The sequence below is a fragment of the Simochromis diagramma genome, unplaced genomic scaffold (assembly GCF_900408965.1).
Source record: "Simochromis diagramma unplaced genomic scaffold, fSimDia1.1 OVJJ01000477.1, whole genome shotgun sequence".
NCBI classification, from domain to species: domain Eukaryota; kingdom Metazoa; phylum Chordata; class Actinopteri; order Cichliformes; family Cichlidae; genus Simochromis; species Simochromis diagramma.
In genome coordinates, this window is record NW_024387300.1 from 513,727 (window position 1) to 527,996 (window position 14,270).

Here is a 14,270-nt window from a genome sequence, read left to right on the forward strand (position 1 = left end):
TTGTGGGATCAATAAAGATTCTAGCTATCTATGAATTATACAACTAACAATGCAAGCTGGACAGGAAGCCAGGACTAAGAAACTAGGAAACTACAGGGAAAAAATCAGAAATTAGAAATGAAAAAAGGAAAAAAAAAACAACCTCAGGATATAGGAACACACAGTATATAGGTATGAAGGAAAACACAACAAAGGACAAAGGGAGACTGAGACACATACATACAGGTAACAAGGGAAGAGGAAACAGGTGGGAGCTAAGCTGACACTAACCGCAGGGGCGAGACAATGGTAGTTAAACTGAAAACAGTGCACACAGTATGAGGGACTATTAAAATAATACAGAAAACTGAGACAGAGACTGATCCATACAAACTTGATATAGAGAAAAAAGAAAACAGACATGACTGACAGAGGAAACAGAAAACACATGACTGAATGAGAAAGTATGGTGAACTTAACAGATGAGAACAGGAGGACTAGACAAGGGAAATGGGAGACAGACAAGTATGGATGAGATTAAGACATCAAGGAACACAGAAGAGAACAAATCAGGGAAGATGAGACAGAGGGACAAATGACTACAGAAAATAACAGAAGACAGACCCATGGCTAAACTTGAGGGAAATAGAAACACAGACTAAACATCAAAAGGTAAACACACACAAGACTGACTACACACATGAGACTACAGGACAAAACAGATGAGACAAGGACAGATACGGAAACATAAGGGAAGCAAGAATACAAGGGGACATAAGGAATAAACTGAAACCAGGAACAGACTGAATAAGAAACTAGATCTCTGCAAAATAATGAAACAAATCGATAAATGAGGAAAAAAAAAAAGACGAAAAAAACTATCCAAACACTGATACATGCAAACTTTTTTTGCATCTCATACTCTGCAAAGACACTTTGTATATATTGTGTTTTACTTAATATTTAATATTGTACTGTAATTTTTTGTCTTCAGGTCTGTATTTCAGATGGAATCCAGACATGATCACCGTTCCATTTCACAAGCTAAAGCAAAAAACCAAAACACAAACAAAATAAAAGCAGTGAGATTTTGGCAGTCTGTAACAGTTTGATATGCACAGAAGCACTTTTGCAGGCAGACTGGAGCAGCCAGGGCTGGAACCCCCATCAGTCCAGTTAGTAAACAACCTGCTGTACTTCTAGAGGCACAGTTGTATACAGTGCTTCCCCGTTTGATTGAAATATGCGTTCTATGTTCTATCATGGATAAAATATGGGTTTATGAGATTTACAGATCATTGTATTGCGTTTTTATTTACATTCCACACAGCCTGAACTACCTTTTTGGAATGGGGATTGTAAAGTGATACGCACAATACTCAAAAAGCAACTATGATTCAGTAATATTATGGATATGATTCTGTAGAACTTTTTTTTTTGGGTATTTGGAGTACAATTTGATGCAAAACCTTTGTACTATTTGGGTATTTAAACAGAACCATAATTTAAATCTTAACAACTCTAAATACATGTTTATCCCTTCCTAAAACAGGTATTCAGTGCAAAATGAGGTTTAAACTTTTGTGCATACATTTTTCAGGAGCTACATCTGCATGGCAGTACAGAGCCTGAAAGTTATCCTGTGTTATCCGTTTATGCAATTAGAGTAAAAACCTCGAACCTATAAACACACCGTTTTCCCTGCTCGTGAAGACTCCACTCGCTGTCTTCCCTCTTGTCAGGGCGCATCTGCGTCTGTGTGTTCTGCTCCATTTCAGGGAGGAGCGCAAACTGTTTGGCTGGGTCCAGCACCGGCTCCTCTCTGCGTGTAAATGCGCACTGTCTCACTCACCGGACACTGGAGAGAGACCGGGCGGCATTAATACCGGCGAACTGTCAGCCGGCTGCTCAGTTCATTGGGTGTTGACAGTCGTGGAAATTTAAGGAGGAAATAGTTTGTTGTAATCTGTTTTTTCTACTTTTCTACATGCACTTTGCAAAGCGAGCATAGATGTCATCGCACAGCATGCTTATCACTGGAAGCTCCCGATTGAAATGGACGGACGCATTTCTTTACTTGGGTCTGTTCATGCAGTCGGCGGTTTGGGAAACGGTGAGTCCAAACGCACAGCTTAACCTCATCTATCTTATCATAAGGAGAGTTGGAACATGAAGTAATGTGTCTGTGTGGGTGATTTTAACACGATTTCAGTCACATTGTTTTTATACTGACATGACTTAAAAGATTTGAAAATTATTTTTCAATCAAATAAGATCAATTCTTTTACTTTTTTTTTATTTTTTATTAACTTTTACTTTTATTCACTTTGTACATTTATGAATTATTTCATTGTAGTAGTGGGACTGTACATTGGGTTTATCATGAGTGTAGCCTTTGTTTGAGCATTGAGGAAAGGGAATTAGGGATCTTTGCCCCTTTAAATTAGAAGTTACAGACTAACAGACATTTTGTGTGTGTAAAGCTTAGAATACAAATACAATATGAACAATAAAAAAAACCCCAAAACGATAGTAACTGTACAATCTATATTTGTGACATTTTAAGATTCTCTTGTTCAGCTTCAGTCTGGGAGTTTAAAAGAAACATAACACATTTTAGTCTTATTATTATAGGCAGGCAGGATTGATAAGGTTTGCTGCCTAATGCTTTTTATTATTAGCAATTAGCCATTAGTCACTACCTCAATGAAAACAGATGGCTGATATATCTATTGAGTAAGTGCTAATAGTTAAATGGTTAAATGCTGTTGAAATGGGAGCTTTACTTGCTACACCATCATATACGTTAACTCTCCCCAAATGTTACCTGAGCAGATTCCTCCATATTTTGTTGTAAACAAATTCATTTTACATTAGATGGACTTTTGTGCAAATGGTGAGTTATACATGACGCTGGCATTTTTGTAAAGAGCTAAACTATTAATGTAATAGAAACATCATCTAAATTCTAAAAAATTTTTTTTTAAAATCAAACTCTGCACTGTATACATTTGCATCAATATTCTAACATCTAACATTTATTTTGTCATAAATAGAAAAGCATATTTTAAACAATTTTATAAATTAAATTGTTATAATAATTTTCTGCTTCCAACGTAATCATGATCTTATGTGAAAATCACTAATATCTACATGAGTATTTCTAAAAATTTAAGGTGGAAACATCGCATCCATCATAATCACAGAACGTGTAGATTAGGAGTTGTTTTCTGATATTGACCTGCTGCGTTCATGTTTGTCTGGCACATCTGATTCGAACTAGGATGATAATTACTTGCTAGATGACTAATTTGTCTCCAGTGGTGACAAATCGCCACAGATCATGTGACTTAAGAACCAATACATGCATGCATTGCATGTCTGTCTGACTTTTGTTTTTCTGCTTTGCTTTTTCTTTCCTTTATAACGAAAAAGTAGAATTTGAGATGTACCTCAGCCATCAAGAGGAGGACTGGATTTCAAAGAACAAACTCGTATAGTTCAAATAAATATTGAATAAATAGTATCTCCTGTGACTCCATTAACCCTCATTGCTCACTTGAGTCTTCTCTGCTTTTGGCTTCAAAAAGTTTTTTCAGTAATGAGAACGTAGAAATATTTTCTCCCTTTTTCCCCATTTCTACTATGCATGTGGGGTTTGAAATTCAAATGGCGTAAACAATTTAGTGTGAAGCACATTTCTTTTGCATTTTGTCCTTATATGAATTTTGATTCAAAACCATTGTGGAGTTTCTTCTGTTGGTGTTATGGAGTGATTTGTGTCTTTTCCCTGATCCCGAATGCTCATAATAATCCTGTGTTGCCTCTTCATTTATTAGCTCTTTGCTCCAGATGAAAAGATCAGATTGTCATGGACTCAAGATGCCTTTAACCCCTTTTTCCTTATAGATGGCAGCAAGATCAGTATCTCTTGTGAGTTACTGATCAGCTGGAAAACTTTATTCAACAGAAAATGACTGCCTTTTATTACTTTATTGCTGATGTTTTCAGTGTAAGGTACAGTAACAGTCTTTACTTAAAACACTGGGTTTTTCATATTTCTCTTTCAAAATCACTGCCATCCATATCTGACTCAAAGGCTTTTGTCGAAAAACATTTGACCACATGGAAACACTTGATCTTGATTTAGTCTGCAAACATGAGATGGCGCCTGCATCCGATTGAGATTATATAGCTAGTCGAGCGCCTTCCAGACCTGCACATTCGTAAGTGCAGTCACAAGAATGTATTCTGTGTCTCCCAGTACAATCTCAAGTGTGTGGAGGAAATATCGGAAAACTGGTCATAACACTAGGGGAGCTGGACAGGGCTGTAGAAGGGCATCAGTCAAGCAGCAGAATTGTACCAGGAAAAACAGGAGGAACATTGCCACTTGCACTGACCTACAAAAACTCCAGTAGGCTACGTGTGCATGTTTCTGACCAGACAGAAACAGACTCAGAGAGGTTGCCATGAGGTCCTGAGGAGGCATGTCTTTGAAGGACATAAACCTCCATAGGCTAGCCAATAAATACTCTAAATGCTGTTAGGTATGGAGATATAATGCTCAGACCCATTGTCAGAACTTGTACTGTTGCAGCTGTCCCTGGATTCCAAACACTGTCTATACACATTACTGAGCCATATGATGCAATTAAAAAATGAAAAGAAAAATTAATAACATAAAATCCAGAGAAAATTGTAACTTGTACATTAACAAGTTGAGTGCACTCAAGCACAAGTCTAAATGGTTTTAGCATCATGCAAGGTGTTACCATGAACCATAACCAGTACATGTGCACCAGGCAATAGCTTTTAGGTGAAGAGGTGTTCTGGTGTAAGTCCAATATTGATTCTTCTGTCATCCAGCAAGTCTGTCTCTATAACAGATGAAAATTTTAGCCAGAGATTTTTATGAGAATGCTGACTGAACCAAAATGGGAATAAGGTGGACTAAAAAGTAAATCATAAAGATATCCCAGTGCAGAATAAGGTAATTGTTCCTAGTTTGTTTGATAATAGGAGGCACACATACAGTACAGTACAGTATAGTACAGCTTTGAAATGTTAGTTTTTGATCTCCATGAAGTTGTTTTTCAATACTACATTCCCATTTTGAGTGCATGTGCACACCAGTGAGGCCACAGACATCCCTACTAATGGCTTTACACGGTTCCTCTGATCTACAAGCACTACATAACAAGGAAGGGAGTTATACAACCACAGCTGTCTTCTTCTTCCCTGTTGTGGGTAAAAACATGAACGTAAATAATGAAGGTTTAAAATTACCAAGAAAATTCAACACTGCATTTAACTGATGGAGAAGAAAGCTGCTATATTAGAATGATATGTATCAGCCAAGTTCATAAAGGTGGGTTCAATAAATTCTTAGGTTATTTAATATAAAAAGTAGTGCTGTCAGCGTTAATCTAGTTAAAATGACATTAACGCCATAACCGCATTAACGCGGAAAATCTCCGTTAGCGAGTTAGCATGGATCGCCCCGTGCTTGGGGCTGCACGGCGTTAACGAGCTAACTGCACTAACGCATTGATGCTGTGCAGCCCCATGCATGGGCCAATCCGCACTAACTCGCTAACAGAGATTTGCCGCGTTAATGCGGTTATGGCGTTAATGTCATTTTAATGAGATTAACGCTGACAGCACAAAAAAAAGTATACTGTGTTCATAAATATGCATAGATTGCTGTGTAATTATGTCTGTTATATCAAGAAATTGATGCATTCTGACAAACTTATTGTTAATCCATTAAAAAAAACATAGGAGCAGGTTTTTGGTTTGTGGAAGCCTCCATATTTAATATTTACAGTGGTCAGGAAGGACATTTTTCTTCAGATGAATTCTGCATTTTTTGGATGTGGCTAGAGACTGGCCACATACAAACACTAAAGACCAAGGAGAAGAGAAGTGGCGTTTGCATGCCATGGAGGGAGATTTCAATTCATTTTTTTTCTATTTGAAAAATACAAATAGAACTACCTTTAATATCCTAATAGCAGGTCTTGAGTAACAACTTGTAGTTATAGATTGTAACGTTCCTATCACCTGCAGAAGCCTCTCCCATTAGACATCAAATAACCTGTTACCCTCTGTCTGCAGCCCAAGGCAAGCTCTACCTTAAAAAACAAGCTGTAAAATGCTAAAATCAATTCTAAAGGCCACATGTAACCAGTGCAGAGAAGCCAACATGAGGAAATGTGCCATCATCCTGTTAGTGCCCTTCTGATGGCTGCGGGTTTTTTTTGAAACCGAAGGCAGTCAATTGATTTTTGGGGGCAAATAATGAGTGACATTAACTCAGCTGCTAAAAAGACAGGAAGGGCTTTTGTGCCTTGAAATGAAAAGATTGACTTCACAGTTGATTTTCAGCATACAGATGGTTCACTCTTTTGTATCTTATAAGAAAGTCTGATCTTAGAGAAAGTGTATATATATAAAGTATATAACGCCAGCAATTTAGATAATTTAAAAATGTAAAAAGTATAAAAAGATTTTTTAAAATTTGATTTAATCCATGCACTCCTCTGGAACCTACAGTAAGATAAACATGTGTCCTTTTCAAGTTTTTTTATTTGACCTTAGCAACGGAGTAAAATATAACTCACATTAATCAAAATACCATCACAGAGGCAAGGAAGCACCTCGACTTTCTTTTATCAACTACAAGTGCATGGATAGAGCTGGAGTTCTTTAAGTATTTCCCAAAGCCTTAGATCACAATTTTAGCGAAAGGTTTCTATCAAAATATTACAGATCTTAAACAAACTACAAAGTGTTAAAGTGAAAATGACAAGGGCTGGTCTCTGGATCTATGGGTTAGCTTTAGATGAAGCTGGGTTTGCTGTTTCATTTACAGTCTTTGTGCTAACATGAGCAAATTAACTGCTGTACAGACATGAATATGAACCCTTAGTAATAAGGCAAACATGCATGTTTACCAACATGTGAGACATTTAACAAAGAGGACAGACAGACAGACTCAGGGACCAGTGTATGTTAAAAAAAAAGGAATGCTAACAAGTGGAACTGACTAAAAATTGGCTGGAGGTGCCTGCAATAACGACCTGTTTTAGACAGTGATTGGATTTAAATGACACCACAGCCGCATAAACTGCTGCCAGATAGGATGGAGAGTTACAATAATTAAAGTGCTGCTCAAATGGCACTCACGCTCTTCTCTCTGAGTGAGTCTATTATTCGGCATCTGTTAAAGGAGAGAAACCATCAGCAAGCTTGTGTTGCTCATATGAGCTATTCCAGGTTCACTGCGCATCACTACATTCGAAAGTGACACCCCGTGCTGCTCCATCAGACAGTATGTCATGTTACGATCTTGCTTGTATAAAAGAGGCTTGTTCTATAAGCCTACAGGGTAGATAAGAAAGCACTGTCTTGTGTCACAGTGAGGCTGTGCTGCCAGATCAAGTCTTCAGCCACGCGCACTCACGTGTTACTCCCGGACATTTGAACTATTAATGATGTAGGAGTTAACAGGCCACCCAGATGGAATACGTTACGGGAATATTTAATATTTTCACTGTAAATTCTCCTCCCTCGTGTACAGTAATATGTTTAAAGGGCTGATAGAAACAGTACTTAAAATAGAAAATAGCTGGTGGAAAGATGGCCTTCTATGTTTATTAATGACGGAATATAACAAGAAGGTTTTTATACAAGGATTGTAGTCTGACATCTAAGGGAGCTCATGCCAGAGCACCAGTTTACTTTCAGGCATGTGTCCTGACACACGTTACCTTCAACCTCCACAATCGAGGAATTCTTATATACACAATCGTGTAAGCTTCTGTTGTTGACCTCATTAATAATAATGGATTGCATTTATATAGCGCTTTTCAAGAACCTCAAAGCGCTGTACAATTCCACTATTCATTCACTCTCACATTCACACTGGTGGAGGCAAGCTACAGTTGTAGCCACAGCTGCCCTGGGGCAGACTGACAGAAGCGAGGCTGCCATATCGCGCCATCGGCCCCTCTGACATTTGACATTTAAGTATTTATTGTCATTGTCAGAGAACAATGAAATTGCGTTTGGGGCTTCCGTACAACCCGTAAATAAAATAATGAAGAAAATAATAAATACCCCTTAAAACCCAAGTGTAAATATTTAACCCAGTGTGACTCCAGTGCAATAAGACAATCCTTAGCAACAACATGAGAACATGACAAGTAATGTTCATAAGAAATTCAGACAAAGACCTGAGAAACATGACAAAGTACAACAATGCAACCCATTCAATATTATTGTACTGTGAGATATGATGTCAGATATGATAGTTATCTATTTAAGAAAGAGGAGGGGGAAAGAGAATAAAGATATGATGCACCAATGCAGACCAGTTCAGTGCTATTAAGAAGTTGGATATGGTTATTGTCCGTGAGAGGGGGGCAGAGAGTTCAGGAGCCTCACAGCCTGTGGATATAGGCTGTTGGCCAGTCTGGATGTTCTGGCCTGTATAGACCTGTACCTTCTCCCTGAGGGCAGCAGGTGGAAAAGGTGGCGCGCAGGGTGATGTTGGTCCCGCAGGATACTGTGCACCCTCCTCAGACAGCGAGTGGGGAAGATATTACTAATCTCTGGCAGACTTGTTCCAATAATTCTGCCAGCTGGCCATCACCAGTAGGCGGTAGGTGAAGTGTCTTGCCCAAAGACACAACGACCAAGACTGTCCGAGCCGGGGCTCGAACCATTTACTTGTATTCATCGAGAACTATCATGTAACCAACCCAACCTATTGCCATCTGGTGGCCTTAAAATGTAGATTTTTAAACACTTGTAAAATAATAAGTAGGCTGGTTCTTCTTATAGTGCTTTATTTCCTATAATCCTATAATTCCTATAATTTATAATCCTTATCTTTATAATCTCTTCTGCTATTTGCACATTCTTTACTGTAAATTCCTAAGTTAATTTGTAAATTTTGTAGTAAACTGTAAATTGTAAATATTGTAAAACTTTTCTTCTGTCATTTAATGGTCGGGCATTGTACAGCTACAAGCATTTCACCCCCATGTCATGCTGTGTATGGTTGTGTGTGTGTGACAAATAAAATTTGAATTTGAATTTGAATTTGAAACACTTTATATAGCATATCTCATTCACACAAGTACTTTTCCCCCTACATCTTAGTATTTTCTATATGGTAAATGGACTAGTTCTTATATAGCATTGTTTTACTCCAACCCCTCAAAGCACTTACAGAACTATAAAGCATTTTCTATGCTTGGTTTCTCCTCTACATAAGTGCTTTTTATCAAACAATCATACTCTGATGGATGCATTCGAGAGCAGCTTGGCGTTAGTATCTTGCCCAAGGATTTTTGCTATGCAAACTGGAGAAAAAAAAAGGAAAAAATTTAGGTCACTGGGTTGCTGTGAGAGCACTGGGTTAAATGTCACACTCCCCTGCAGTGTCACCATCTGATCTACAGGCAGGTGTTCCACTAGAGTTTCTTCACACAATTTGAATCAAACACATCCGAAGAAATCAATTGCATGCCAAAAAAACAAACAAAACACACAAACACTCACACACACACACACACACACACACACACACACACACACACACACACACATTCAAAAAACAAACAAACAAAAAAAAAAAATATTCACTTGATAGCAAAGTATGACACAAATTTAACCACAGGTTCCAGATGCTGTTGGAATCTACATTTTTGGCACATGTTACTATAATCTCTGATTTTTTTTTAGATCTAAGCTTCTGACGTCCTCCTGTTCACATTCCTGAGAAGGCGTGAATATAAGTAAAAATAGAGAAGCCTTGGCAGCAAATGTCAATGCTTTGAGAGGACGTCAAACACCCACATTTTTTGCTGTCATGGGTGCTCATTACAGTTCATCCCAGGGGTTCATTTCAAGACTCCAACCTCTGAATGCCTCATCCAAAATAAAAAAGGACTTCCGGTTCATGGCGCTTCCACGAGCAGGCAGCGGCTGATAGCGCTTTGGCAAATTCAGTGTTTTTTTTAATGGTGTATTCTTTTTTGACCCCTCACACCCCTGACAGAACTTTTGTCCCTTTTCCCATCTGGCAGATGCTATCACAGCATTAGGGCCCGATAATCCAGACTGCGAGATAACTTTTTCCCAAAAGCCATCAGAGTCCTGAACTCACTACCGGCTCAGCCACTCCCCCCCACCACACATACCCACACAAACCATTAACTGACTCTATTGCACTCCACATACCACTGCCTTTGTAAATACAGATGCTGCTCTATGGACAATCCTACACTTAGGAATATTGTTCATGTTGGTCACTTTATTTCACTCAAGGTCACTTTAAATCACTCATACTGTAAACTGTAACGCTGCCACGTTGGTCACTTTAAACCACTTCAAGGCTAGTGTAAATTTACAATTGTAAATTGTAAAGTTAGACTGTTATTGATCCTTTTTAGCTTAAAGTGTATATTTACTCCCTGTAGGAGCCATATGAGTTGTTTCCGTCTGACTAAGTGGGTTGGTTTAAATGGACTCACTGTATTGGTGCATGGGTGTGGGGCGTGTCTCATGGGTGTGGTATAAGGTAAATGTGGTTGCACTCACTTGTTCACAGCACCTGATGTGATGAGCAGAAGGTAGGGTGAGCACGAGGCAAAACTTTCTGTTGACCGCAACATATCGCAACATACCGCAACTTGAGCGCAACTTGAATGATTTGATATATTTGACTGTAACTTGATGGTGTTTGTATATTTGAGTACTAATTGATGCCATAGACCAGGTTGTAATTTGACATAATAGTTAGTGCAGTTATTGATAAGTTGCAGTTATTTGTTTGTGCAATCTGTGCGTTTGTTTAGTAGTTAATCCTATGTGCCGATGTATATATTGGACGGTTGCATGTGGAAATAAAGAAGCAAATGATACAGAAGTGTATGGTATGCGTTTATTGTTGCGCGTCATCAGGGTCCTCATGTTTAGCCTGCCGCGGCCATTGGTTGGAGTAGCCGCAACACTCCCCTTACCTTAGTCTTAAAGTGTATATTTATTTCTTACTCTTCCTATGGAACTGGAGCCTAGTCGTCTCGTCTCTCTATATCCTGTACTGTATATAGCAGCGATGACAATAAAGTTTCACTTTGACTTTGAATAGTAGATTCTCTAAGCCGTCACAGTAAGTAAATATGTGCACTGGGAAGAAGAATGTTGAAACCATGTGAAAAGATAAATTGACACTTCATTTTGTCACCAAAATCTCAAAAAACAAAATCTGCCTAACTCTGCTGGTGAGATATTCATTAAATCTTCTAGCTTGACCTCAGGGCTGGACTAGAGACCGGCCCACCAGGTATTCTAGGAAAAGCCATAAAGCCTTTGAATGAAAACAAACACTGTTGTGACAGTGATGTACACTGTCTTGTTGGTATATGTATGATTTCTATACATTTTAGGTCATAATAAAAATTTGGTTGTAAGATTCAGATAATTATTTAATAAGAGCTAGACATTTTAAATGAGAATAAGAAAGAAAAGTATTTCCTTGTGCCCACCTGTCCTTGTTAATGCCCTACCTGGCCCCCTGGCAAAACTTTGCTAGACCCGCCCCTGCACAGTTACCAGCTGTCAGCTACATAGAAAATGATATTGGTGTTATTTGTCTCTCAGAAACAGTTCATAACTTCCCTTCAACTCATTCATGTCACCTAAAAGGTAAACCTGTTTCTCCATCACCTGTTCAGCTCTGATGATTCAGTAAGGACATCTCCTGGTTTCATCTTCATGTTTCCCTCTCACCACATATCGAAACCGATATCATGACCAGCAGCTTTTACAGCTGTGGCTCCAGCAAACATCAGCTGATACTAGAAATTAATATTAAATAAATTCTAACAACAGCTGATCAAGCTTAAACGTGCTGCTGTTGTTTAGCATCCGCTGGTTTCCTCTTTCTGGCGCAAAGTGGGCGATAAACAAACAAGAGAGACAGGACTTGCATCAGAAAAGCCGATCAGCTGATCATTGATCAGTTTCATGATTGAAGTAGCAACAGGAGAGGGAGGGGGAGAGAATGAGAGAAGAAGAGGCAGCTGACAGCATAACGACAGAATAAATCCAGCTTTGTGTCTTTTTCCATCCTAGCTGTCTTCCTTCTCAGCTCAATATTAAACGCATAATATTTTCTCTGAATACCAGATGATTCCATTTTGTACGGGACGGTTGGCAACTCTACTAACTAACCTTATGACTAAAATAAAGGTCACTATCAGTAACATCATAGCACCCACCCAGCTGTATAGAAACTCCATCATGCTAGCTAGTACGCAGTGCGAGTTATTGTAACTGACTGTAAAAAGTCAGCACAACGAAAAAAAAACTACACCTAAACTTGGTTTATATCTGACCCAGATAGACTGCAGGTCATAACTTCTTACCTGAAGTTCAGTTCACCTGACACTCGGACCGGCGGCCGCCTCGAGTCTCTCCTCCACCTGCCTCCCCTTTCCCTCATCCACCTGCTGGCCTCTGTGGAAGCTCCGCCATAGCCACCACCAAACAACTGAGTTATTTTTACACATCGGCCAGCATCTGGCCAATCCACCACCCTTCATTGTTTATACCATCCATCCATCCATCTTCATCCGCTTTATCCGGGGCCGGGTCGCGGGGGCAGCAGCCTAAGCAAAGAGGCCCAGACCTCCCTCTCTCCAGCCACCTCCTCCAGCTTATCCGGGGGAATACCAAGGCGTTCCCAGGCCAGCCGAGAGATATAATCTCTCCAGCGTGTCCTGGGTCTGCCCCGGGGCCTCCTCCCGGTGGGACATGCCTGGAACACCTCACCTAGGAGGCGCCCAGGGGGCATCCTTGTCAGATGCCCGAACCACCTCAGCTGGCTCCTTTCGATGTGGAGCAGCAGCTGCTCTACTCTGAGCCCCTCCCGGATGGCCGAACTTCTCACCCTATCTCTAAGGGAGAGGCCAGCCACCCTTCGGAGGAAGCTCATTTCTGCCGCTTGTATCCGCGATCTCGTTCTTTCGGTCACTACCCACAGCTCGTGGCCATAGGTGAGGGTAGGGACGTAGATCGACCGGTAAATTGAGAGCTTCGCTTTTACACTCAGGTCCCTCTTCACCATGACGGACCGGTGCAGCGTCCGCATTACTGCAGCTGCAGCCCCAATCCGTCTGTCGATCTCCGGCTCCCTTCTCCCATCACTCGAGAACAAGACCCCGAGATACTTGAACTCCTCCACTTGGGGCAGGAACTCATCCCCGACCCGGAGTGGGCACTCCACCCTTTTCCGGCTGAGAACCATGGCCTCAGATTTGGAGGTGCTGATCCTCATTCCTGCTGCTTCACACTCGGCTGCGAACCGTTCCAGTGCGAGCTGGAGGCCCTCACCCGATGAAGCCAACAGAACCACATCATCTGCAAAAATCAGAGATGAGATTCTGAGGCCACCAAAGCGAAAGCCCTCCGCACTTGGCTGCGCCTAGAAATCCTGTCCATAAAAATTATGAAAAGAACCGGAGACAAAGGGCAGCCCTGGCGGAGCCCATCACCCACCGGGAATGAGTCCGACTTATTGCCGGCAATGCGAACCAAGCTCTTGCAACGGTTATATAGGGATCGAATGGCCCGTAGCAATGGGCCAGACACCCCATATTCCCGCAACACCTCCCACAGGACACCCCGAGGGACACGGTCGAATGCCTTCTCCAAGTCCACAAAACACATGTAGACTGGTTGGGCAAACTCCCATGCACCCTCAAGCATCCTCGAGAGGATAAAGAGCTGGTCCAGTGTTCCGCGACCAGGACAAAAACCGCATTGTTCCTCCTGTATCCGAGGTTCGACTAGCGGACGAACTCTCCTTTCCAGCACCCTGGCATAGACTTTCCCAGGGAGGCTGAGGAGTGTGATCCCCCTGTAGTTGGAACACACCCTCCGGTCCCCCTTCTTAAAGATGGGGACCACCACCCCGGTCTGCCAGTCCACAGGTACTGCCCCTGATCTCCACGCAACATTGCAGAGGCGTGTCAACCAGGACAGCCCTACAACGTCCAGAGCCTTCAGGAACTCGGGGCGGACCTCATCAACACCAGGGGCTCTGCCACCAAGGAGTTGTTTAACTGCCTCAGTGACCTCGCCCCCGGAAATTGGCGGGTCATTCCCCTCATCCCCAGACTCTGCTTCCTCCTCGGAAGACGTGTCAGTGGGATTAAGGAGGTCCTCGAAGTATTCCTTCCACCGCCTGACAATTTTCTCAGTCGACGTCAGCA

General features: G+C 41.0%; 1 protein-coding gene across 2 annotated transcripts in view; it reads left to right on the forward strand.

Moving 5' to 3' along the window:
* Nucleotides 1-1,681: 1,681 nt before the first annotated feature.
* Nucleotides 1,682-14,270, forward strand: part of ghrhrb (growth hormone releasing hormone receptor b) — a 71,030-nt gene continuing 58,441 nt past the window's right edge. For both annotated transcript variants that reach the window (XM_040004079.1, XM_040004081.1), the window contains exon 1: nt 1,682-2,092. In XM_040004079.1, coding sequence (XP_039860013.1) covers nt 1,991-2,092 — 102 coding nt within the window. In that variant the 5' untranslated portion in view covers nt 1,682-1,990. The remainder of the gene's footprint in view (nt 2,093-14,270) is intronic.